The sequence below is a fragment of the Sparus aurata genome, chromosome 19 (genome assembly GCF_900880675.1).
Source record: "Sparus aurata chromosome 19, fSpaAur1.1, whole genome shotgun sequence".
NCBI lineage: Eukaryota > Metazoa > Chordata > Actinopteri > Spariformes > Sparidae > Sparus > Sparus aurata.
In genome coordinates this window covers 26670367-26694178 of record NC_044205.1, presented here as the reverse complement: position 1 = coordinate 26694178, position 23812 = coordinate 26670367, and the positions used below count along the sequence as shown (strand labels likewise).

The window sequence follows — 23812 nt, the reverse complement described above, 5'->3', positions numbered from 1 at the left end:
AATAATCACACTGTGGTGTTTTTTTGTAATCAGATTTTTTTCTTCTAACAATTACGCATTTTCTTTTTCTGTTTGTTTTTTCCTCCTTTCAGATTGTTTCCCTACTCAGCAGCGGCTTCACACATGAAAAGGAAATCTATAAACAAATATCAGATGTTTTTTTCCAGATTTTTTAGCTACTAGAATAAAAATCTGAATTTTTAGAAAAAAAAATCTGAGTATTTTTATTTCTAGAAGATGTTTTCCCCACTCAGTACCAGTTTCACACATGAAAAAGAAATCTAATTTCAGAAAAAACATTTTGCGAGGTTTCACCCACCTATGAAAAAGAAATCTTGAATTATTTTCCTAAAAAAATCTGATTTTTTAAAGAAAAAAATTAAATTATTTCTCTTCTAGAAGACGTTTTTCCTCCTTTTAGATTGTTTCCCTGCTCAATACCAGTTTCACACATGAAATCTATAAAAATAAAAAATATATTTTGTTTTTTTTCCAGGTTTTCGTCTACCTAGAAAAAAAATATTTTTTTAGGAAAAAAAATCCTGGCAAAATCACCACAATGTGGTTACATCATGTAGTGCAGACTACCATCCTAGGAAAACAAAAACACATAAATAAATAAATAAAAACTCCAAGAGAAACTTTAAATGCTCACAGCAGCTGATACTCAACTAAATAAAGTATCTGAGGACTTTTTAATCACCAAAAACAAAAAGTATTTAAAAAACGATTTTCCAGGATTGCAGTCTGCTGGATATTAATTATCACTTTGTGGCACTTTTTGTTCATTAAAAAGTCCTCAAATGTTTTATTTGTTTTAATATCAACAGCTAAGAACATTTAAAATAAAAGAGGTGTGACATAAAATAATCTGACAAAAAATCTTCCGATCTCTTCTGATTTATTGATCATCATGTAAAAGAAAAGACAAAGAAACACCGACAGCAGAAAATCTGACAGTCTTTGACAGAATGTGAACGTTAAACCTCCAGAGATACGATTCATTTCTTTGTGTCATTGTTTTAACAAACATTTGTGCAAAAGATAAATCTCTAAACTTTCATTCATACACGATCCAACTCAAATAAAAGTTCCTTTAAAAGCTCTTTACGTACAAAGTAAAATATATTTCTGAAATGAGAATCTCAGTGAAGCAGGAAGATGAATTCCTTCATAATCAGTTTATCAAGACGACCGACGAGGAAACAAACGATTAACTTCAGCTGTGAGAACCGAAGCGGAAGACGTTCTGACGAGGAATCTTTATTTGTTTCGAGGAACTTGTTCTCCGAGAGGAACCTCCATCAGTTTCTGTGAAGGGGAGAACAAACAGGTCAGGAGTTGTTAATGTTCATTCCAAAAAAACAACAACCAAGAGACGAGGAAGGTCTCGATTTTCATGTCATGTTACAATCCGCTCACGTGCGGTCAATAAGACAGTCCCTCCAGAAAAACGCGATTATGCGATCGCATAATTCACTGCATAATCAGGCAAAGTCTGCATATTTATACGGGGGCTGCACTTTTTCAAATACGCCGCACTTTGGCTGCATAAATTGCCGATTTCCACGCAAAATATGCGGAGCTTGCATGATTTCATAATCCTCGCATTTTCATTGCAAAAAAGTCACATATATCTCAGCAGAAAGTTGAAAAATGTTGCGTTTACTTCACACAAGAGCAGCCATTTTCCCCTGTTGCCATGGGAACGTTATGAAGTGACGTAATTAAACGACGTGAACATCATCGAAAAGCTGCAAACCCCGCGATGAAGCCATGATGAAGCTCGCAAGTCAGTCTCATTTGCCAACAACAAATCATACTAGTTTCAAAAACCTTCCAGTTGTAAGTATATTAGTATTTACGTTACAGTAAGAGATTCCACTTTGTGCATTGGAAACACTTATTTTAACAGAAGATGTCTGTTTTGTATTGTTATCTCTGTAAAACAGGAAGCACATTTTACTTTTTATATTTTATTTATTCATTTTTACAGAAGTTGTAGCATATTCCTTTTGTAAAGCTACAAAACTTGTTTGGCTCATCAATGTTTTGTAAGTTTGAGCCATGTGTTTATTAAAGTCTGAAATAAAACAAGATGAGAACTGAAATATTTGCAGCACTTTCTGTGATGTAGTGTGCTGCTTATCATAGGAAGTAATAAGAAATGACTCTTTACATTAAGGTAGTAGCCCAGTGAGAACAGGGTGGTGGGGGAATCACTTTTTTTTCTCTTTTTCATCAAACCACAGTTTTTGCAAGTTTTGCATAAATAGTTGCATAAATATCCTGCATATTCCATCACATTTTTTAAGAAAACGTGCCGCATAATCAAGGATTTTTGCCACAAAAAAACTCCGCGTTTTTCTGGAAGGACTGATAAGAAACTGTTACGCAGAGCCTTGTTAATTTAAAAGAGATGTTAGAAAGAACCAGATTTGAAGCTAGCGCCTTGCTAAAGAGCATCCTGACAGTCTGATGAGTCAAACTCTCTTTGGCTCTAGCTGAAGACGCGTTCGTCTCACCTTGAGCAGCCGGGCGTGGTAAGCGTTATCGTCCTCGTTCTCCGCTCTCTGTTTGTCCACCAGGTATCTCTCGCAGTTCCGGATCAGCTCCTGGACGTCGTAGAGCGGCGCCGGGTCCAGAGAGTGAGCGTTGATCAGACTCACCAGGTACTCCCTGTAGTGCTTCCTGTGGGAACACAAGAGTTCTGTTAACAGGACGGGATAAACTGGACCAGTGAGGAGAGACAATCAGAGACTAACTCTGAGAAAGGAGGATGTTCTGGCCGCTCGTTGAAGCACAAACAAGTTGATTTATCACCTTTTTGATCTTGTTTTGGTTTCTGTTATCTTTATTTTTCTATTTGTGTTCAGGCTGAATGAACGAGGCAGTCAGAAACTCACTCGCAGAGTCCGGCTTGTCCCGGCTGTGTTTTGGCGCCGCACGGCGAGTCGGTCTGCAGACCTCCTTCATCTTTCTGCTCCATCACACAACAAGCGTCTGTCTCACAGAGGACGACACAAACACATTCTTTCATCAGTGATTGGCTCGAGACAACCTGAACTTAAAGCTCATGTGACATTTGTTTGGATTCCAGGTCTTCAAGGAATGGAGGACGGATGTGTTTGAAGCCTGAAACACCAGAGGAAGCGTTTAAAGCTGGACGAGAAGGAGACAGAAAGTGTTTTACCTGATTGTGTTCCAGTAGAAGGTTCTGTGTTGAACTCCACGCCGCTGTTCTGAGAGCAGAAAAAGGGGAAAATTCAGTATTAGAGTTACATCTTTGCCACCTGAGTGTAAATGTATAAAACCAGCAGCATCTGCACCTTCAGCAGCTCCTGTAGTCTGGGCGGCTCCCAGTCTCTGAGATAGAAGAGGCAGTCTCGGGGGTGATGAGCGTGTAGACCGTTGAAAGCGCACTGAGGCGTCTTACATACCGTCTGCAAACAAAACAAAGAATCACGGGAGGAAGAACTCACAAAACAAGGCTGACACTTCAGTCCTGGTGATGCAGCTCCGTCTCACCTTGTGGTACGGGTTGTTGCAGCCGCTGCAGAACTGGTACCGGCACTGGGAGCAGCTGAAGTGCATGCAGCCGCCTTTAGTGAGAGCGTACTGGAACCTGCAGTGAGGACAGGCTGCGAGAGGACGACACACATGCTGGTAAATCTACTCGTACAGAACATTTGGAGGTGAGGCTTCTGCTCCAAACTTAAATACATAACCGAAGAAGTATTTAGAAGGTTTAAGGTTGAACTTTTTAGCTGCTGTGGCAACAAAAGGACATAAATAAACCCTGTGGTGTGTGAGGCGGCCTGATAATAAGGAATTATAAACACAAAGTGAAGTCCTGGTTATGAAAAAGTGAAATGAAAGTGTGTGGTTAAAGTCTGCGGCCTCACTGATGCCGTTGTCCCTCAGGTATCCGGCCAGGCCCTGCCGCTGGTACTCGGGATCGTTCTCCCTCTTCCACTGCTGGAACTGCTCACAGGACAGATCCTGGTGCTGAGCCTCCCACTGGAAACAAAACACAGGAGGGAGTTCAACGAGTTCAAGGCTGAACGAAACGTCTCGTTATTCTTATCGACCGTGATGATTAACGGGAACACACGGTACTCACAGGTTTCTTACACTGAGCGCAAAAACTCTTGCGACACGACGGACAGGTGACCTTCAGCTGGTCTCCGTCGTTGATAAAGCCGGAGGTGCACTGAGGAAGACACGTTCAACCTTTTAGACCAGACTTCATGTAAATATGCATCATTTTTAGAGTTGTTTTATTGATTGATTTAATGTTTTTCTCCTCCTGCTGTTTAAAAAAGGTCTGATGTTCCTGCGTTGTAGATTTTACTCTTTTATTCTCTTTAAAAGTCAATAAAAAGAGAAGACAGAGAAAACATTGTTGGCATTAACTGACTTTTACAAAAGAACTTTACAAAAACACAGAATAACACATGAGACATTATCAGGAGGACGTCATCAGTTGTAAACTTTAAATACTTTCTACCTCCGTCGAGGCCCAACAGCCCCGTGAAATATTAAATATCAGATCATCAAGTATTATTCAAAGTGAAAGAAGCAAACACGCATCTTGTTTTTCCATCACTTCTTTGTTTACTCACAGTTTGAACTCAAGCGACACAACGGAGCCAAAAATAACCCAAAACTAATAAAAGTAAGGGGAGTATGAAAAGCAGCGTATGCAAACTTGCAGGTAAAACGAGGAAATCAGATCGCGAGCGCCGATAAAACGCGACAGAAAGAACTCACGTGATAACACCACAGGAACTTCGGGTCTTTCATCAGGGCGTGCTCCGTCAGCTTCTTGTGAAACAGCTCGTACACTTCCTTCTCCAGACAATTCCGCAGCTGGGAAAAGCAAAAACAAGGAAAAGTTTACGGTTAAAAACAAACACAAACGCATATTTTAGATGCACAAAATAACGGATCACTTAAACAACACAAAATAAGGAAATAGTTCAGAAGCTCAGAGGTGAGTTTTTGACTTTTGGGATTAAAAAGGTGATTTATCGTCACTTGTCGTGTGTTTCTGTTCTGTAATGTCGACTGCTGACTGGAGCTGGAGGGAAAATGGACTTTACTTCATGAACGTAACGTTACAGAGAGGAGACAGAGAACCAGAACCAGAACCGGAGTCTCTGCTGAGTGCTGAGCTCAGTCATGTGACATTTAGTCTCGTTCACCGACTTCCTCCCTCGCTCTCTGACTCTCTCCTGGAAGTTACAGCGACCAGCGACCTGATATCTCTCACCGTTACCTTCAGTAAACTTGAGGATTCCACACTCGGTACCTGTATGTCCAGCGTGGAGAAGTAGCTGTCCAGTTGTTCCGGGTCGTTGATGTCCGGCTCGCCACACCCGGGACACACCATGTCTCTGATGTGTTTGTCTCTCACGGCGATGGTGAAGTGCAGCTTGAAGCACTCGTGACACACGGAGCACTGGCAGGAAGTCAGAGACTGCATCTGAAACACGGAGATAAGAAGAAGACATGAGCAGCTGTGTCGTGAATATTAAACTAATAATGAAGCAAATAATGAGTTTTTAAGACCACGTGTGTCGGTGAGCCACCTTGCTGCGCGGGAAGACGCCACAACAGAAGGGACATTCGTTGTTGAGGAGACGGCGGATGAAATCTTTGTCGTGAGACATTTTCACAGCGTTCACCACGTCCTCCAGAGAGTAGTTGACATCTGGCTCTTGAAGCAACGCGATGACGAGCTCGCAGCGCCCCCAGCTGGGCAGGTCGTACAGCGCCAGCAGACGCCTGCACATCCTCTGCACAGGAGCACACCAGGTGAACAAGGAGTTAACGCAGCAGCACAGGTGAAACCACACAGGGAGGTGCCTTTTAATTATATAAAAACAACATTCCCCTGCCAGCACAGGTGTCCCCTCAGGTTATTTTCCGTGCAGTCTAACCTGCTTGTCCGGGTTGTTGGGGTCGATCGGCGGCTCGGGTTGGTCGGTCCAGATGCGCTGGTGGAAGGGCTCCAGGAGAGGGCGCTGCAGCAGAGACAGAGCGCCCTTCACCTCGCCTCCGCTGAGCCGCAGGGCGTCCTCGCACTGAGACGCATCTCTGAAGCCCAGAGAGTGAAGCTCCTTCATCTGCAACACAACAGGGAGGGACGTTAAATACGAGGGATGTTCTCACCTGTGATGCCGGCAGCTGAAGCCAAACACACAAACAAAAGATTTTAAAGACACTAAACACATCGGGGTGAATTTTAGGGCGTTTAAATGTCAGAATTTAAGTTTAAAACAGTCAGAGATGACAAAAATCATCGTTTCAAAGAAGTCTACGTACGTCAGCATGCTAACCAGCTAGCTCCTGTGTCTGTAAACCTCTCCTGTGCTAGCTGCATGGCTAACCGAGCTAACAGTAGCTACAGTCAAAGCAGCTACTTTGGTGATTTATTACATATATTTGTAAGCAGAAAGACTTCAACAGGTGTCACATTCAGACATATTGCACCTTTAAATCGCTTCAGTAAATCGCTGGAACATAACAAAGATGTAGAACTTTTGTTTTAAAGTATCTTCATGAAGTTCATGTTGAGTTGATAACTGCAGACATACTGTTTCGTCTACCGCCTCAGTTTCTACATCCTGCTCATGAACCGGGTCAGTACAACACTCCTACACATCCCTCCCAACACACCACAGACTGTATTTCTTCTGAGTTATCTTTCAAGGTCAGAAAAACCAAGAAATACTCCAAAGACGTCCAAAATGTCTGCCGTGTTTGAATCATCTGTAGAGAGCTGATATCAGCCTCAGCACAGCAGAGGATCGACTCCCTCTTCTGTTCTGTTCACGCATCAATAAAGATCCAACAACATATGAAGTGTTTGTATCCCTACAAACTTATTCAGGGGAAAATGGCGCTACTGTAAAAATATAAAACTACAGAAGTATTAAAAGGACTGACAACATTTTCTAGGCAGGTTTTTCCACGGAGAAATAAACGTGGAAAGGTTTTATTTTTATTTTCAATGTTGAAACCAACTTTGTTCCTTATTTTCTTTTTTTTCCATCTGTGAAAACACATGAAAGGAAAATTTCTCAAGTTTTTTGTTTTTTCCTGGAGAAGAAATCTGCAAAATGAAATTAAGGAAAACGTTTTTTTCTGAAATGGGAAAAAAAATCTCCTAAATTGTTTTCAAACTGTGAAAACAAGTGAAAAAAATAAATAAAAATGAATCTCGTAAAGATTTTTTCATGTATGAAACCGAAAGAAAACGTTTTCAATCCTGAAAATATATATTTTTTTGTTCACTCTGTTTCATACATGAGTTTAAAAACAATGTAAGGAACAAAACAAAGACTATTTACTGAGTCTTTTATATTCAGGGGAATTTGAACCATGTGAAAAAAAAGAAATTCAAAGAGAAACCAGGTGAAAAAATGTTTTTTAAGATTTTTGTTCTTATAAAACTGAAAGAAATTAATTCAGAAGACTTTTTTTGGTCATTCAAGGATAAAAATTAAGTTCCTTCATTTTATTCTATTTTTTTAAAGAGACATTTTTAAGTTGTTTTTTTTTTCACATCATACTGAATAAAACATTTTTTTAAGAAAATCTTTCGAAGTTTCTTAGTTTTTTCTTCCACCTGTGAAATCATGTGAAAAAAAAGTTTTCTTTTCTTCCCATGAGTGAAAAACATTTTTCCTACCTGAAATTAAATTAAAAGAATGTTTTCACAGATGGGAAAACAGTTTATTTGTGAAGCAGAGTGATTTTTTCCCAGGAGAATAAAATACAAACAATTTTCATGTACGAAACCGAGTAAAAATATAAATAAATTCAGGAGATTTTTGTCTTTTTTATGTCTGAAGCCAAATGAAAAAAATTTCCGGACGAATGTTTTAATGATAAAAACTGAACGAAACAATTCAGAAGAATTGTTTTCACCTGTTGGAGGAGAATCTTCACAATTTCCTACATTTTTTCTTCCATCTATGAAAACACGAGACATGAGTGAAAACATTTTTCCTTCCTGAAAATTATTTAATTTTTTTTTCCAAGGTGTTTAAAATTAATAAGAACTTTGAGAGAAAGTAGAAAAAAAATAATAATGTCATCTGATTTTTTTCCCAGAAGAATAAAATAAAATGTGAAATTGTTTTTCTGAAAATAAAACATTCACTTTCTTCTTCACATCTGACTCTGACTCTGTTCGTCCTACCTTGACCTGTCTGTCTCTCAGCAGCTGTCTCACTGCTCGGTCCGTGTCTCCTCCTGCTGCTAACCACGCCCGCTTGGCTTCAGCTCTGGACAGCTTCACACCTCCACCTGTGACGTTAGCGACGCTCGGCTCCGGCTCCCCTCCGTCTCTCTCCACCGCGGCTTCTATCCCAGAATCCCCTGCTCTGTAGTTCAGCTGGACCGAAGCCGCCATGGCGCAGATCTCATCCAGCAGGTGAGGCAGCTCTGACGTCAGCCAATCACAGGGCTTGGTGTTGTTGCCGCTGCACAAGATGGCGGCGTACATCTCCTCAGGACTGACGCCGCACTTTTCTGCTTCCTGTGAGGAACAAAGACGTCGTTTTTAAACAAAATACCAAACATTTCCTCATTTCAGCTCTACAGTCGAATGATTTATCAATTACATGAGAAAATAATCTGCAGAATGAATCGTTTTTTCTTTGGGAAGCAGACAAACGAGCTCTGCAGCAGATGCATCCTCCACCTTCATCACATCTCATTTATTTTCCTGCTACTGTCTGTAAAAAGAAAACTATTGTGCGAGATTCGTGAGATTCATCAGCGTCGACCTACTCTGATCTGCTGGATGAGGTGGAGGCCGTCTTCCTTCATCGCCTTCTGTCTCTTCAGCTCCAGGTTGACTCTGGGCTTCGGTTGGGGCTTCACGCCCGGCTGAGGTGGTTCTTTAGCGATGGACGGCGTCTGCTGGAGCGACTGCGGCAGAGAAACTCCAGAGGAGTCTTTCCCCGACAGGTTGCACATCTCACACACCACAGCGGGCTTGGTGTTTACAAAGGTGCAGAACTGGCACATCCACTGAGAAAGAGACAGAAAAGAGACAAAAGTAAACATCGAGGCTGATTTTACGGAGCATTTTTATTCCGTTTTGTACGGTGGCCCTGAAGTGCAAAACACAACGGCAAATCAAAAAACACGAACGCAAATCAGAAACCACAACAACATTAACATTTGCGTTTTTGATTTGTGTTCGTGTTTTTTGATTTGCGTTCGTGTTTTTTGATTTGCATTCGTGTTTTTTGATTTGCGTTCGTGTTTTTTGATTTGCATTCGTGTTTTTTGATTTGCGTTCGTGTTTTTTGATTTGCATTCGTGTTTTTTGATTTGCGTTCGTGTTTTTTGATTTGCGTTCGTGTTTTTTGATTTGCATTCGTGTTTTTTGATTTGTGTTCGTGTTTTTTGATTTGTGTTCGTGTTTTCTGATTTGCCGTTGTGTTTTGCACTTCAGGGCCACCGTAGTTTTGGGCTTTTTAAAGACCAACCTTTGTTCCGCAGTCAGGCAGAGATCCTGGGCTGGACAGCACCGGTGCGACTGGAGGGCGAGTGGCCAGACGAGGGCGCTCACACACCTCGCAGAGGATGCTGCTGCCTTGATTCACAACCGTACAGCTCTTACACTGCCACTCTGTGTTGGGTGACGTCGGCACTGACGCCAGGCTTTCTTGAACAGTGGACGCAGCTGTAGCGAGTCGCGGCCGCTCGCAGGTCGAGCAGAGGACGGCTCGCGTCTCGTTCACCGTCGTGCAGTGAGCGCACTCCCAAGGTGACAGAGAGGGACTGAAGAAGACAGAAAAGCAACAACATTACATTTACAATACAGTCTATGAGCCCCTTCACTTTCTTTAACAGCGCTGCTTGTTCTTAGTCTTTCTATCAACTCTCTTAAGTGCCTAAATCTTTTTTATTTCAAGTTTCTGTCTGCTCCAGAGTCTGAAAAATAAAGGTTTAAGCAAATGTAAACTCCATTTTTAATCAGCGACCCTTCACAGATGAACATTGTCTGATTGTTTTTAGACATTTCAGTGCAGCATTATGTCTTCAACCTAAATTTATACTGGCTGATCTCTTGTACTCAGGAAAATAAAAGGAAATGACAATTATTTAAAAGGTTAGACAAACTTACAAGAGTGAGAATAGAGGATAAAACTGGTAAAAGGGCAAAAAAAGAGACGCAAACCAGCCTGTAATAAAATCTGAAACACGACAACATGTGATGAGAGACAAGTTGAGCATTAAAGATCAACTTCTCACTCAGGTTTACGTATTTAAAATAAGAAGAAATCAGATGTTTTAGCATTTTTGTTCATTTGCAGAACTTCTCACCCACAACTTCCACTGACCGAGAACAGGAAAGGTTCAGCGAGGTCAAAAGTTCTCTCTCTCGCACCACAGCTCTGATGGTTTGACCACACTGCAGCCGAATGAAGAAGTGAACCTGAACTTTATTTGGTTTAAAGCTCCTTTTTTTCCTCCTCCTCACCTTGATGTTTTAGCCGGTGTAATAATAGTCCTCTTGTGTCCTTTGCGGTCGGGGTGAGAGTGGAAAAGCTTGTCACACTTCATACACAACCTCTGGACACATGTGGAGCACTGAGCGTGAACAGGGGAAATCCCACAGATGCTGCAGGTCTCTGCAGAGAAACAAACGCACAAAGACGACAAGTTAAAGCGACAAAAACACACTAACACCCTGTTTTAAAGCTGATCTGACGTACCATCTTTGGTTTTCTGTATTTTATCTCTCTTGTGATTGGCTCTGGAGGGGTGGCGGTGATAGAGGTCATCGCATGCGTCACAGAATGGTTGATTGGTACAAGACGGGCAAACGACAGACGAAGGGCCGCCGCAGAGATTACAGTCGCTCACTGCAGGAGGGGCTGCACATGATGAAGGGAAAGAAGGAGATATTAAATAACATGACGTGTGAAACAGACCAGCACAGGTGGAGAGGTGAGGAGGCAGCTCACCTGTCAGTGGTTTCAGGGGTCCTACGGTGCTCAGAGTTGGTTTAGGCGGAGGAGTCGGCGGCTGGAGTTTGTCGGCCTGCTGCTCCTCTGCAGGCGGGACGACCGCAGCGTCACTCACCGGTTTGTTCTGAGGAAGAAACCAGCAGCATCACAGTCAACACAGGAAGTAATAACTGCATGAAGACAAGTGATCACTACATGTGTTCCTAGAAGACACAAACGCATATCAACAACCGACTCACTCACACAAATCTACTGTGTGCACGATCTGTATTTCTAAACAGTCTGAAGCCTCGAAGTTTCCTTCATCATGCTGACATTGAAGTTGTAAATCAACAATTAAATGCTGCAGATTTATCACCTATTCATTCTGTTTAAACAGGGTGTGTTTGCACAGTTTGCAGATAAAGATTGTGCTACACTCAGATTATTTGCGTTACGCTGTTTGTAAAGTTAGACACGAGCGGTTGCTGCTTAAGATTGTTTGTGAATATCGTGATAAGAGCGGCACGATATTGCAAAATAAATAAAAACTGACATGTTGTATTAAACGAGCACCTCACGAGTTCAGCAGGACAGTTTTATCCTGTGATGTTTTAGTTCTGTTTTAGACTTTTGTATCCAGATGTTCAGTTTCCTGATGCGTGAGTAAACAGACAGTGTGTGAATGATTGTATGAGTGCACCGACCTGCTGGACGATGGATGGGATGATATCTTTGTAATGTTCTGGGTGAGGATGTGTGCCCTAAACAAACAGATACACAGATTAAAAAAAAAAAAAAAAAGATGGATTACAGTGAATTCACACCAGAATACAGCTGAAGAACAATTATTCTTACAAACAAACACCGACCTTGACGAGCATGTCCACCTCTGTGCGTAAGGTCATGACCTCCAGCGTCACTGCAGCGACTTTCTCTGTGTCCGGTTCAGAGACCTCGTCGGGGAAACTGAGGCCATCTATCTGCTGGTTGGTGTAACCGTACAGAAACAGGACTCTCCTGCCTCCCTGTGGAGGAAAAATGAAGGTTGTTATATCGTTAAAGACCACGAGCGACCTTCAGACTTCATCTCTGTGATAAATGATTCAGCAGGTTAATCATTACATTTGTATAATGGAAAGAACAAGGGGATGATTATTTGGTAAATATTAGTCATACTCAAAATTCACCTGAACTAAAATGACATGTTCACAGGTTTTTGTTCACCTTGACGGCGTCCACCGTCGTTCTGAAGACGGGGTTGTTGTGCTTGACGCTCCTCCAGTATCGAGGCCTCGCAGGACTCGTCAGGTTACAGCCGTACTTCTCCAGGATACTCAAGGCCTTGACCAGTCTGCTCAAAGACTCCACAACCTGCGCGTGGTAGAAACATTTGGGTCATTGAAAGAAGATAATTAGCAATGAAGTTAAGTTCCACCAGTTCATGAGCTGGTATTTACGTTTATTTAAGTTTACAAAAACTCACATCAATGTGTAAAATAAAAGGTGTTACTGATTTGATATTTTTTCTGTATATATATATATTTTTAAATATTCTCAAATCTTATTTCTTAACAACAGACACATTCTTTGTCACTTGTTTCCAATGATGGAATGTAAATAAGTATATTTACTCAAGTTAATTTCCATGCAGACGTCTAAAAACAAGAAACAATAAAAACAAAAAATCTTCTTTTTGATTTCTTTATTTAATTTATTTAAATTTGTATCATCTTGTGTGTTTATATGTAGTTTTTCTGCCCCCTGGTGGTCAAATATCACTCAGCTTTAAATAAAAATATAGATTTATAGAATCTAATGTTTCCTAAAAGCCCCAAGATGTTGTCCTCAAATGTGTTGCTTCTTCAACGACACAAATATATTTAGTTTACTGTTACAGGGAAGGAAAGAAAATAAAGTTTCTCCTTTCATTTAATAAGATAAAAATAAAAAAAAAGATATGAAAGATGTCCACAGTAAGATCTATCTGAGCAGCACCAACACCACAACAGGTTCAGATGAAAGAAAACTAACTTTACCTCCTGTTTGTTGCGGCCGGCCGTGTTCTCCCTCAACACGGCCTCCGCCCCAAAGTGCCGGTACTTCTCTGACAGAGGCAGCGGGATGTTGGCCATCGTCTGGACGTCAGCCTTCACATCCTGGGCCGAGCCTGAGACAGAGAGGAGGGACTGACATCTCCTCCTCACCTCGTCCATCTGGACCGAAGGGGAACCGGCGCTCATCGCTGCCAGAGAGCAGAGAGACGACAATCATAGAACCAACTTCACTCTCATATGTTGTATATCATTAAAAAATGTAGGTTTTAGATTTTTAGCTTACAAAAACAATTGAACATTTTTTTTCTGTCATTTTCTAACAAAATGATTAGTCAGAAAATAACAAATAGGTTGCTGGGAAGTTCAATTATCTCAAAAGAAGAAGAAGAAAGAGTACAGATTAATTTCAGTTCTCTTTCTTCCACAGGTGGTTATCACTGATCCCCATGGAGGGAACTCACATGGGGTAAGTAGAGAGACAACATAATATTTATATAAATAAACTTTATAAAGCACCTTTAAAAACAGAGTTCACAAAGTGCTTTGACCATCAAGCAAAAGCAGGAAACTCACAATATTCCAGAATAAACTCTCACCAGTGACAAACATGAAGAAACCTCGTCTGATGTAAAGTTAAAACAAGGAGTCAACATGAGTCCTTCATGTAAAAGTAATAAAAGTAATAAAATAGGCACAAACAGAAAAAGACAAGAGAGAGAAGGAAAAAATAATTAAAAAAATGGAAATAAATGATAAATAAATGATACAGATAAAAAAGGAATAAAGGACAATAAATAGATTAAAGATAACAAATAAAATCAGTAAAGGACAGTAAGAGGAAAATAAATAAGGACATCACAAGACAGGAATGAAAATATAAATAATCTAAGAGCAGTTAGAGGGGAAAAGATGACTAAGTCTATAAAAGTGGGTTTTCAAGAAGTTACTGACAGAGAGATTTATTAGATACATACATTATAACACTTTAAACTACTATGAATGAAATGTAACTGGAACAAAGTAGTTTTAATCAGTCAAAGTTAACTTAGAAGAGGAAGGAAAGGAAACACCTCAGATTTAATCTTTTGGTGCAAAATGAGGTGTGAAATAATGTAAAACGTGACGGTCTGCCATTTATGTTAGGTTTAAATTGTCAGCCAGTGGCAGAAAAGCAGGATTTATGTGGTGTAAACTGACTCCGACACTTTTCATTCACCAGATGACGACTTGAGGAAAGTCCAGGATAAATCATGGCTTCACTGTCAGTGACTGTACAGCAGTAAACAACCGTCCAGATGACTATTAACCCACAAACACACGAAGACAACACTAACACTACTGTCACTTTAACATTAAATGTCACCTACGAGCAGTTAGACGTGTCAGTTATTAGTTTTTAAGCGTCTGCTAGCAAGAAAAATCAAGATAACAACAGTTCTCGTCAGTTGAAACCGAAACTTTGAGTGAGTGAATAAACAGCTTGAACAACTCATCACATACCTGCTGGATTCAGTAAAGATGGCGTCGACAAGTGTTCCGACCGTTGGTCCGTCTTTCTGCGTGTTTTCCCGCCAGTGTTCAAGTCGCCATTAATACAAACTAACGTGTTTTATGTGTGGAGTTCATGTCTGAGAGCGGTGAGCTGTTGTTGCTGCTGCTGAAGCTAATTCTGCTTTAATGCGGAACTCCAGTTTGACGTCTCCACTTCCGGCTCCACTTCCGGTCAGAGTTTACTTTATTTTTCAAAGTAAAAGCCGATTTTCCATAATTAAGCTGCCAAAACTGGAGCAGGAAGTATTCGGATACTTTACTCGAGTAAAAGTATTTATACTACATGGTGGAATTACTCCACCACGAGTTTAAATCCTGCATTTAATGGCAGAGCAGTGATGGAATTGAACTAAGTACATTTACTCGAGTATAAATTTGAAGTACTTGTTCAATTTCAATGCAGGACTTCTACTTGTAATGGAGTATTTTTACAGTACAGTGTAAGCACTTTTACTTAAAGATGCACTATGTAGTTTTGTGGAAGAAATTTTTATTACTTTTCTTCACTTTTACTTTGTGTATATGTGGCGGACCCTGCCACCTTCTCCAGCTTCAAACAGTGTTCTGGGACATTTAACAGCTTATTTATACGCTTATGGAAAAAAAAACTGTATTTAATTATTAGCTCATTAAATTTGTTTGAGTTATTTTCTTTTTCAAAATGAAAGCCGATTTTCCATAATTAAGTTGCCAAAACTGGAGCAGGAAGTACTTGGATACTTTACTCGGGTAAAAGTACTCACACCACACTGTGGAAATACTCCACCACGAGTTTAAATCCTGCATTTAATGTCAGAGCAGTCATGGAATGTAATTAAGTACATTTACTCAAGTATAAATTTTAGTTAATTTGCAGATTACATACTACATCAATGTACTTATACAAGTATAAGTACATTAATTTTATACTTACAGTACAATACTTTAATACATATACTTAAGTATAATAGTACCAATACCACACTGTAGACATAATCAATAGTCTGATTTTACTTACATTCTTTTACTACAGTTACACTTTTTAATGCAGTTACTTCTACTTGTAATGGAGTATTTTTTACAGTGCAGTATAAGTACTTTTACTTAAAGATGCACCTCAGTAAACTTCATGCCAAACGGTCACAAGGGACATTTTACTGAACTGAGTACTTTTACTATCTCCCTGTTTTTACTTACATATTTTTACTACAGTGACACTTTCCAATGCAGTTACTTCTTCTTGTAATGGAGTATTTTTACAGTACAGTGTAAGTACTTTTACTTAAAGATGCAGTATGTAGTTTTGTGGAAGAATTGTTTTATTACTTTTCTTCACATTTACTTAGTGGCGGACCCTGCCACCCTTTCCAGCTTTCAAACAGTGTTCTGGGTAATTTAACAGCTTGTTTATTCACTTATGGAAAAAAAGTATTATTAGCTTATTAAATTTGTTTGAGTAAATTTTTTTTCAAAATAAAAGCCAACTTTTCATAATGAAGTTGCCAAAACTAGAGCAGGAAGTATTCAGATAGTTTCCTCGAGTAAAAGTACTTAAACTACACGGGGGAAATACACCACTACAAGTAAAGATCCTGCATTTAATGGCAGAGCAGTAATGGAATATAAGTACATTTACTCAAGTTTCATTTTGAGGTACTTGTACTTGTACTCGAGTATTTCCATTTTGCTCTAAGTTACACTTCCACTCCACAACATTCTGGTGTCAAATATTGTACTTTTATTGGTATTTTATCAACCTTTATTTGATAACTGCAGATTACATACTGCATCAGACGTAAAGTATAAGTACATCAACTTTATACTTACAGTATTTACTTACTTGAATAAATGTACTGAAGTATAATACAGTAGTAGCAACACCACACTGTAGAAATAGTCAATAGTCTGATTTGACTTACATACTTTTACTACAGTTACACTTTCAAATGCAGTTACTTCTACTTGTAATGGAGTATTTTTACATAGCAGTATAAGTACTTTTACTTAAAGATGTACCACATTAATATTGTAAACTTTATGGCTAACAGTGAAAAGGGACATTTTACTTTCACCTTATTTTTACTTACATACTTTTACTACAGTTACACTTTCAAATACAGTTACTTCTTGTAATGGAGTATTTTTGTACAGTGTAGTATAAGTACTTTTACTCAAAGAAGCAGTATGAAGTGTCTGGGGGGAAGAAATTCAAATCTTTACTTTGACTTTTTTCTTACTTTTCTTCACTTTTACTTTTGTTTACATGTGGCGGACCCCGCCACCCTCTCCAGCTTCAAACAGTGTTCTGGGACTTTTAACAGCTTGTTTATTCACAAGTATTGTATTATAAGCTCATTAAATATTATATATTGAATTGTGTTTCCTAAACCACACAGCGCGTCTTTTTAAGAGAATTATTCCTCCATTACTTGTATTTTAAAACGTATTTGTTGTTTATTTATTATCATTATTTCAACCTTATTAGCAGGATTATACTTATAATAACAGGATCTGTCCTCTGCTGGAGTTTTAATGTGAGGAAACCACCTCCTCCCTCTCCAGAGGAGGAGGAGGAGGGGGGAGGCAGTGGGAGGCGCATCACCCGATCTGAAATCGAAAGAAAACTTGCATGAGGAAATAAAAGAAAGCCTCCCTCGGTAGACATATTGTCCTCTGCTCTCCTCTGCCTGCACCTGCACGCTTCTGGCTCCATTTGAACAAGTTTACTGTAGTTTTATTCGTCTCGTCACTTTGTAATAATCTGCTCGGACATGTCGAAGGCGTGCACCCTGAAGATCAGCAGAGACAGCGCGGGGAAGGTGAGTCTGACGCGGCGACGCGCTTGTGGATCATGAGGCTAACATGTGATAGCTTCATGCTAAGAGACTTTTAATATAACACCTCATTTTATCTCAGGTAGACTGTAACATGCTCACGAGCAGGTAAGCTGGGAAACAGAGCGAGTTGAGCTCGTTGGAGGAGCGGAAAGTCCCTCCTGTGTGAGAGGAAAGCGAAAGTAAACCCAAAAAAGATTTTTCCTAAAAGTGAGTCAGCAGCTTTTAATATTCTCGTGTTTTCTTTGTCTGCAGGTGGACAGCTTCCGGCTGACACTGTTCCAACAGGTGTGTAGAGTTCATGACACGTCACGTCAGGCCATCAAAAATTCAGCAGCATCAACTCTGATCTCTTTTTTGTCTGTTTTTTGTGTGTTTTTGAATCCAGGCTGAGAATCTGTTCTGCAGCTACATCCCCCAGAAGATCCTCCAGCTGGATGCCTTGCTCAAGGTCAGCAAGTTTGTATTTTAAAGGAACAGTTCACCCCAGAAAAATATGTAAATAGAGCTGTTATCTCCTCACCCACACGCCGATGGAAGGTCAGGGGAGGTTTTCGTCGTCTGCAGAAACATTTCAGGAGCTTCACAGCAAAACGGCGTCGCAGTGTTCTCTGTAAACAGCTGCAGTAGATGGAGACTTGTTTTAAAACGTAAAAAAACAACCAATAGGAGTCGTAAAGAGTGTCCAGAAGCCCGAGATACCAAACTGATGTGAAAAGATGTTATATACACCCGCTTTAAGTGTTTTTCTGAATTAGTTTACATGTCAAGGATGTAAATAATTGCATTTAAATTTAGGATCTCGGGGCTTCCAGAGACTTTGATTACAGCAGACGAGCAACAAGATCTTAAATAAATGTTTTAAAAGACATTATTTACACCTTCAACCAGACAGGTGACGCTTTTAGTAACGATTTGGGTGTAAATGGCGTCTTTTCTAATCAATTTAGGATCTCAGGGCTTCTGGAGCTCCCTCAGGGTGAAGAAAACATCTTTTAACACACAACCTCAATAACCTTTAACCTCTGGTCGTCACTCTCCTCACGTGTGTGTGTGTGTGTGTGTTTCCAGGATGAAGCCTTCAACATCACAGACCTGACGTTGCTCCAGGCTCCTCTGGACATCCCCATACCAGACCCTCCCTCCCCAGAGGACGAGGTGAGACACACAGCCAGCTGTTTCACTTTCACTGATTTTATCCGCACGTTAATGGATTCCTACCATCTCAGACAACCTTTAAAAGCACGGGTTCAGTTCTTCCCATAACTTGATTTGTAACGCTAAAGCACAAAGGACCTTTTTAGAACACACAATGTTTTTACACAAATAAAAAGAAACTTAATGTAGAACATTTGCTGAATATATATTAAGACCCAAATAATCAAGAATTTGTCAGAGAGTGTTTCACAAAGTGTATAAAGTTTCTATTGACTCAAAAACTCATTAAATCAAGTGTTTTTTAAAGGGAGTCTGGTGACTTCTTCCATTGGAGACAAAGCATGATGCCTTTATTTGTAAAATTAGACATTAACATTCGATAAAATGAAGTCCTTTCTCATAAATAGAGTGTAAATGGTGTAATCGGTGTAAACAGTGTTTTTAAACAGCTACTAAGACTTTAACACTTGAGACACAGAAACAGACGGGCTGGTACAAACTGGCACTTTTTACAAGGAAACAAACAACTTCATGTTTTGAATTTAATGCCGAATTTACAAGAAGGCACCAATAATTAACAATTTGTCACAAACCGCATTTCACAAATGTTATATAGTTCCTCCTAACTCACCAACTCACAAAATTGAGTGAATTTTAAAGGGAGTCTGGGGACTTTCTCCACAGGCGACAAAGAACTACGTCATTTGTAAAATTTGACATTTTCCATCAATAAAATGTTGTCTTCTTTCATAGATGAGGAACAATTATATTGCAAAAAATGTGTAACATTTTTACGCAGAATTAACAAGAAGACACTGATAATTAAGAATTTGTTGAAGTGGTTTCACAAAGTTTGTTAAGTTTCTCTTCACTCAACAAACTCTCAAAATTGAGTGATTTGTTTAGGGAGTCTGGTGATATTGTGCTGCTGCCAACAGAGCCTAAAGATGTAATAATGTGAGACCTGATACTTGATATTAGATTCCTCTGTATTGATTTCTGCTTGTGTTAAATTATTTTAAAGGAAATGGAGACAGATAAGAATGAAGACGACGAGAAGAAGAAGAAGAAAGGTGAAGTGTTTATCTTTTCTTTGGCGTCGACACAAAGTGCTCGTGTCGGTGAATAAAATGCCTAATTTCTCCTCTTCCTACTTCAGCTCCCAAATGTGGCTTCATCAAGGGGAATGAGAAGATTTTAGCGCTCCTACAGAGGGTGAAACCAGAGATTTGTGCTTTCCGAGAGACCATCATCACTGTAAGTGAATCACTGTCGCTGTAAAGATGAATGATGAAGCAGTTTCCTTTATAAAACTGTGAATTAGGTTGAAAAAGTGAATCGTTTTGAGAGTAAAAACTTTCCTCTGTCGCTGTAGGTCACCGGCTGGATTCAGCACCTCATCCCCAAAATAGAAGATGGAAATGACTTTGGCGTCGCCATCCAGGTACGTTTCTGTGTGCATCACATTCACACATAATATTTAATCAAATTGTGTCAAATTTCAATGAGCTGTGAATTATTTTTTTCACCGCAGGAGAAAATCTTGGAGAGAATCGGTGCCGTGAAGACCAAAGCTGACACTTTTCAGACCAACATCAACAAGTAAGCGGGACAAAATAATTGAATGTTGCTTGTGTTCAAGTGTTATGGCGGTAGATTTAATATTTAAAGGCATTATGTAAGAATTTCAGCTGGAAAAAATCAACTGTTATCAGCAGAATGTGAACAAAAGAACAGTTTTAACGTGTGTTTCACAAAGTTTATAAAGTTTCTTCTAACACAGCAACTCACAAAAATGAGTGATTTTTAAAGGGAGTCTGGTGCCTTTCTCCACAGATGACAAATAACTACTTCTGTATTTGTAAAACTCCAAAGTTACAATCAATAAAATGTGTCCTCATTCATAAATGGAGTGTAAATGGTGAAATCCGTGTAAACAGTGTGTTCAAACAGCTGCTAGATGTTGGCAGGTAAGACTTTAGCACTTTAGACACAGAAGCAGACGGGCTGGTGCAGACATGCTGTCACAAACTGAAACAAACAACTTCATGTTTTGCATTTCATGCCGAATTTATAAGAAGGCATCAATAATTAAGATTTTGAAAGAGACTTTGTTTCACAAAGTTGATAAATTATCTTCTAACTGAACAACTCACAAAAATGAGTAATTTTCAAAGGGAGTCTGGTGCCTTTCTCCACGGATGTCAAAATTATTTTTCTATTCTTGTAAACTGACTGTGACTTATAAAACCGTTTCTGTTGCATCATGTAGGTACTTCACAGAGAGAGGAGACGCTGTGGCAAAAGCATCCAAAGACACTCATGTGGTGAGTGTTATAGAGAAACGAACTGTTTTTTCCGTGACAGCGTCATAAATAACTTTCACCTCAAAAGCAACTTGAACTTGTTATCATTGGGGTTTCAGTGTGAACTGTATATTTGTTTACATCTTGAATATTTCTACATTTAAAAAGAACCTTGCAGCTTTGGCGACCCCAAACTTGAGACACAGAGCGTTAGAGCACTGAATGTGTATTAGTCCGGCAGCCATATTGTTAAAAGCTTTAATAAAAACTATTAGAAAAACCTTTAACTCTGCGTTCTCTTCCTACAGATGGACTACCGCGCGCTGGTCCACGAGAAGGACGAGGCCATCTACTCTGAGATCAGAGTGATCGTTCTCGACATTCGCGGCTTCTACGTAAGTCAGACTGACGAGAGTCGTGACGTATTCATCACAACCTTTCTGATAAAAGCAGAACATTTATCTGTTTTTCTGTTTACGACAGGCTGAGCTGTACGACATCATCAGCAAGAACGAGGACAAGGTGACCAATCCGAAGGGAGAGGAGAAGCCGTCTATGTACTGATGCTGGAGGGAGGAGGAGGTGGCACTTAGCACTATCAACTCTGTGTTCAGTCACTCTACATACACATCTGATTCTGTTTCAGTCCTACTTATTCTACTCAAATAATAAATCAACTGGATCCAAGTTTTATCACTGCTGTTTGAGTTTAAACAAAAATAAAGAAAGCTTGTTTTTCAAACTGTTTGATTCGCATTTATTTGTTAAAAAAAGAAGCTTTTTTTCACTCGTGTGATTTGTGACACAACAAATACTCAATTAGGATTCTTATTACAAAAATATTTTCCTTCAAGATAAAGAAGGAACAAACCCCAAAACAAACATAATCGACATAAGATCACAACATAGGAAAAAGCTTGTATTCACAAAACAAAAACTGTGTCAGCATCCAGTGACGATTCTCATACTTCAGGACCTTCTCCTCCAGGTATGAGCTGCAAAAAAGAAAATTATATGTTTATTATTTATCACGTGGAAGTCTCAAACAGCTGTAACAGGTCAAGATTCACCTGTGAAGTGAATGTAAACATGCAGGAATCTTTACAAACCATGGTGATGTTGTTGCCGTTGAGGAGGATCTGGTCCAGTTTAGTTATCCTTCTTCCCTCTGGTGTGATTTCACTGGAACACAGATACAAGAATGTCAACCAACAGAAAGGTGACGCAGTTAAACGTGACTGTACTTGATGCAGAAACAGGAAGTGTACTCACAATTCTGTCACATCTTCCAGGACCATGTCTGACACGCTGGATTAAGGACTGATTCTAGGACTTATTCAGAGCCAACAGGATAAAATCATGCAGTGAAAATGCGTTTGTTAACAGAGTGTTAAGTACAATAAAAAGGATACTGACAAAGTCATCGAACCCCAGCAGGGTGCCGACGATCTCTTTGTCGGTTTTCATGACGATGTGAATTCTGGAGCCGATACATTTGTCCACGAGCTCTAAAACATTAAAAATACACTGAATTTAAAGATCCTGCCATTACATTTCTGTTTCTTACTTTGCACCCTTTGTTGGGGAACCTCATCTGTATTACACCTGAAACGATTAGTTAACTGACAGGAAGTACTTTCAGGCAAACATTAGCTGAAATCAGCTCTTAAAACATGAGGATTTGATGCATATATTTGACTGATATGATAGTAAAATTAATATCTTTAGGTTTCGGACTGTTGGTCTGACAGACCAAGACATTTGGAGACATCAGCTCAATGAAAAAACACATTTCACACTATTTCCTGACATTTTATGAACAAAATTCCTAATTAATTAACTAAAAAAAATAACTAAAGATGACTCATAATTGTCAGCTTTGGTGCTAATTTGTATATTTGCTAGTTTTTATTTTGTAAACATTTGCAAACTTTACATTTAACGTTAACTTTGCATTATTATCTTAACATATTTACTTTTTTTTTTCCCTACTTGCTGCTGTAATAAAGCTCTGTTATTACTCAAAATGCTTTATTATATTTAGTGCTGCAACAAATAACTACATCCGCTATAAAATTAATCTGTTTTCGATTCAGTCAATTGTACATTAAGTCCATAAAATGTCAGAAAATAGTGACAAATGCAATAATCATAGAGTAACTTAATCTGACAGCCCAAAGCAGAAAGATATTCAGGTAACGATGTTAGTATTTTGCTTGAAAATGACATAATTCAGTAACAACCAACCTTAAAATGGAACAAAATATGTAAATAGTGTTCTAAGCCAGACTTAATGAGTTAACTTTGTACAGAAAATAGTCAGAATAAGATGATTTAGCACTAATTGCGCTGCTTTATGTATAAAACAATCCCCCCGTAAGCTTTCTACACACAGGAAATGTTACTTTAAAGAGATTAAATAGTATATAACTTATACAACACAGTGACACCATCAATCTGCATGTTATGATCACAGCACTGTTAGCAAAGGCGCTAATCACGCGTATGTATGTGAGAGCATGATGCTAACGTTAACTAGCTAACAAAACATCACCAACAGACAAACTACCGCCTATAAAAAACACCCCCCGCACTCTGACTTATTATATTAATTGATAAGTATCTATTTAAATCAATAAGTCAGCAATTATTTAGCATTTACGAACCAAGTGGGAGCAACTGAGACGGATTTGTTGTCGGAGTAGCCGCCATGTTCAATCTGAAGACACCGCGCGCAGTCACGACCAATCGATAAAAGAACGTCAAGAGCCAGACTAAAGCAATCGAATGTGAATAATCGATATCAGTTTATCGCTGATTAGACGTCCGCGAGTTAAAAACAAAAACGTGATGTGAACTAAACAAAACACACAACTGAATATTCACTGAAACTACACGAAGATTTAATTGTGTTGTTTCATCTGATTCTGGTTGTGCCAGTCAGTACA

The 23812-nt window shown here is 39.3% G+C and overlaps 3 protein-coding genes across 3 annotated transcripts; 1 reads left to right on the top strand and 2 right to left on the bottom strand.

Annotated features, from left to right (window-relative positions):
- Positions 1 to 884: 884 nt before the first annotated feature.
- On the bottom strand, positions 885 to 14752 carry LOC115570389 (E3 ubiquitin-protein ligase RNF31). The gene is made up of 23 exons (XM_030398938.1): positions 14537 to 14752; positions 13019 to 13224; positions 12207 to 12353; positions 11852 to 12007; positions 11687 to 11743; positions 10998 to 11124; positions 10746 to 10907; positions 10511 to 10661; positions 9513 to 9807; positions 8806 to 9048; positions 8213 to 8551; positions 5946 to 6131; positions 5595 to 5801; positions 5315 to 5488; positions 4774 to 4872; positions 4124 to 4213; positions 3906 to 4020; positions 3529 to 3641; positions 3330 to 3443; positions 3194 to 3242; positions 2907 to 3003; positions 2526 to 2691; positions 885 to 1311 (listed from the first exon to the last, which is right to left on the bottom strand). The coding sequence occupies exons 2-23, from the start codon at positions 13220 to 13222 to the stop codon at positions 1264 to 1266; spliced, it is 3339 nt and encodes a 1112-aa protein (XP_030254798.1). The 5' UTR covers positions 13223 to 13224; positions 14537 to 14752; the 3' UTR covers positions 885 to 1263.
- Positions 14753 to 17111: 2359 nt separating this feature from the next.
- psme2 (proteasome activator subunit 2) lies at positions 17112 to 21606 on the top strand. The gene is made up of 11 exons (XM_030398970.1): positions 17112 to 17385; positions 17656 to 17688; positions 17789 to 17851; positions 18472 to 18558; positions 19583 to 19631; positions 19718 to 19815; positions 19934 to 20002; positions 20093 to 20160; positions 20831 to 20885; positions 21173 to 21259; positions 21348 to 21606. The coding sequence occupies exons 1-11, from the start codon at positions 17338 to 17340 to the stop codon at positions 21426 to 21428; spliced, it is 738 nt and encodes a 245-aa protein (XP_030254830.1). The 5' UTR covers positions 17112 to 17337; the 3' UTR covers positions 21429 to 21606.
- On the bottom strand, positions 21595 to 23809 carry lsm5 (LSM5 homolog, U6 small nuclear RNA and mRNA degradation associated). The gene is made up of 5 exons (XM_030398972.1): positions 23531 to 23809; positions 22277 to 22372; positions 22137 to 22164; positions 21974 to 22046; positions 21595 to 21859 (listed from the first exon to the last, which is right to left on the bottom strand). Exons 1-5 carry the CDS (start codon positions 23574 to 23576, stop codon positions 21827 to 21829), a joined length of 276 nt encoding a protein of 91 aa, XP_030254832.1. The 5' UTR covers positions 23577 to 23809; the 3' UTR covers positions 21595 to 21826.
- Between the last annotated feature and the right edge of the window lie 3 nt (positions 23810 to 23812).

Excerpts from the sequence above, each read along its gene's own strand:
- LOC115570389 (XM_030398938.1), bottom strand. The coding sequence starts at position 13,222 with ATGAGCGCCGGTTCCCCTTCGGTCCAGATGGACGAGGTGAGGAGGAGA. Across the intron at positions 11,125-11,686 it reads TCCCATCCATCGTCCAGCAG|AACAAACCGGTGAGTGACGC; the intron begins GTCGGTGCACTC and ends TTTCTTCCTCAG. Across the intron at positions 9,049-9,512 it reads TGCCTGACTGCGGAACAAAG|TGGATGTGCCAGTTCTGCAC; the intron begins GTTGGTCTTTAA and ends TCTCTTTCTCAG.
- psme2 (XM_030398970.1), top strand. The coding sequence starts at position 17,338 with ATGTCGAAGGCGTGCACCCTGAAGATCAGCAGAGACAGCGCGGGGAAG. Across the intron at positions 19,632-19,717 it reads CGAGAAGAAGAAGAAGAAAG|CTCCCAAATGTGGCTTCATC; the intron begins GTGAAGTGTTTA and ends TTCCTACTTCAG. Across the intron at positions 20,003-20,092 it reads ACTTTGGCGTCGCCATCCAG|GAGAAAATCTTGGAGAGAAT; the intron begins GTACGTTTCTGT and ends TTTTCACCGCAG.
- lsm5 (XM_030398972.1), bottom strand. The coding sequence starts at position 23,576 with ATGGCGGCTACTCCGACAACAAATCCGTCTCAGTTGCTCCCACTTG. Across the intron at positions 22,373-23,530 it reads GTCTCAGTTGCTCCCACTTG|AGCTCGTGGACAAATGTATC; the intron begins GTTCGTAAATGC and ends TTAATGTTTTAG. Across the intron at positions 22,165-22,276 it reads GGGGTTCGATGACTTTGTCA|ACATGGTCCTGGAAGATGTG; the intron begins GTATCCTTTTTA and ends CCAGCGTGTCAG.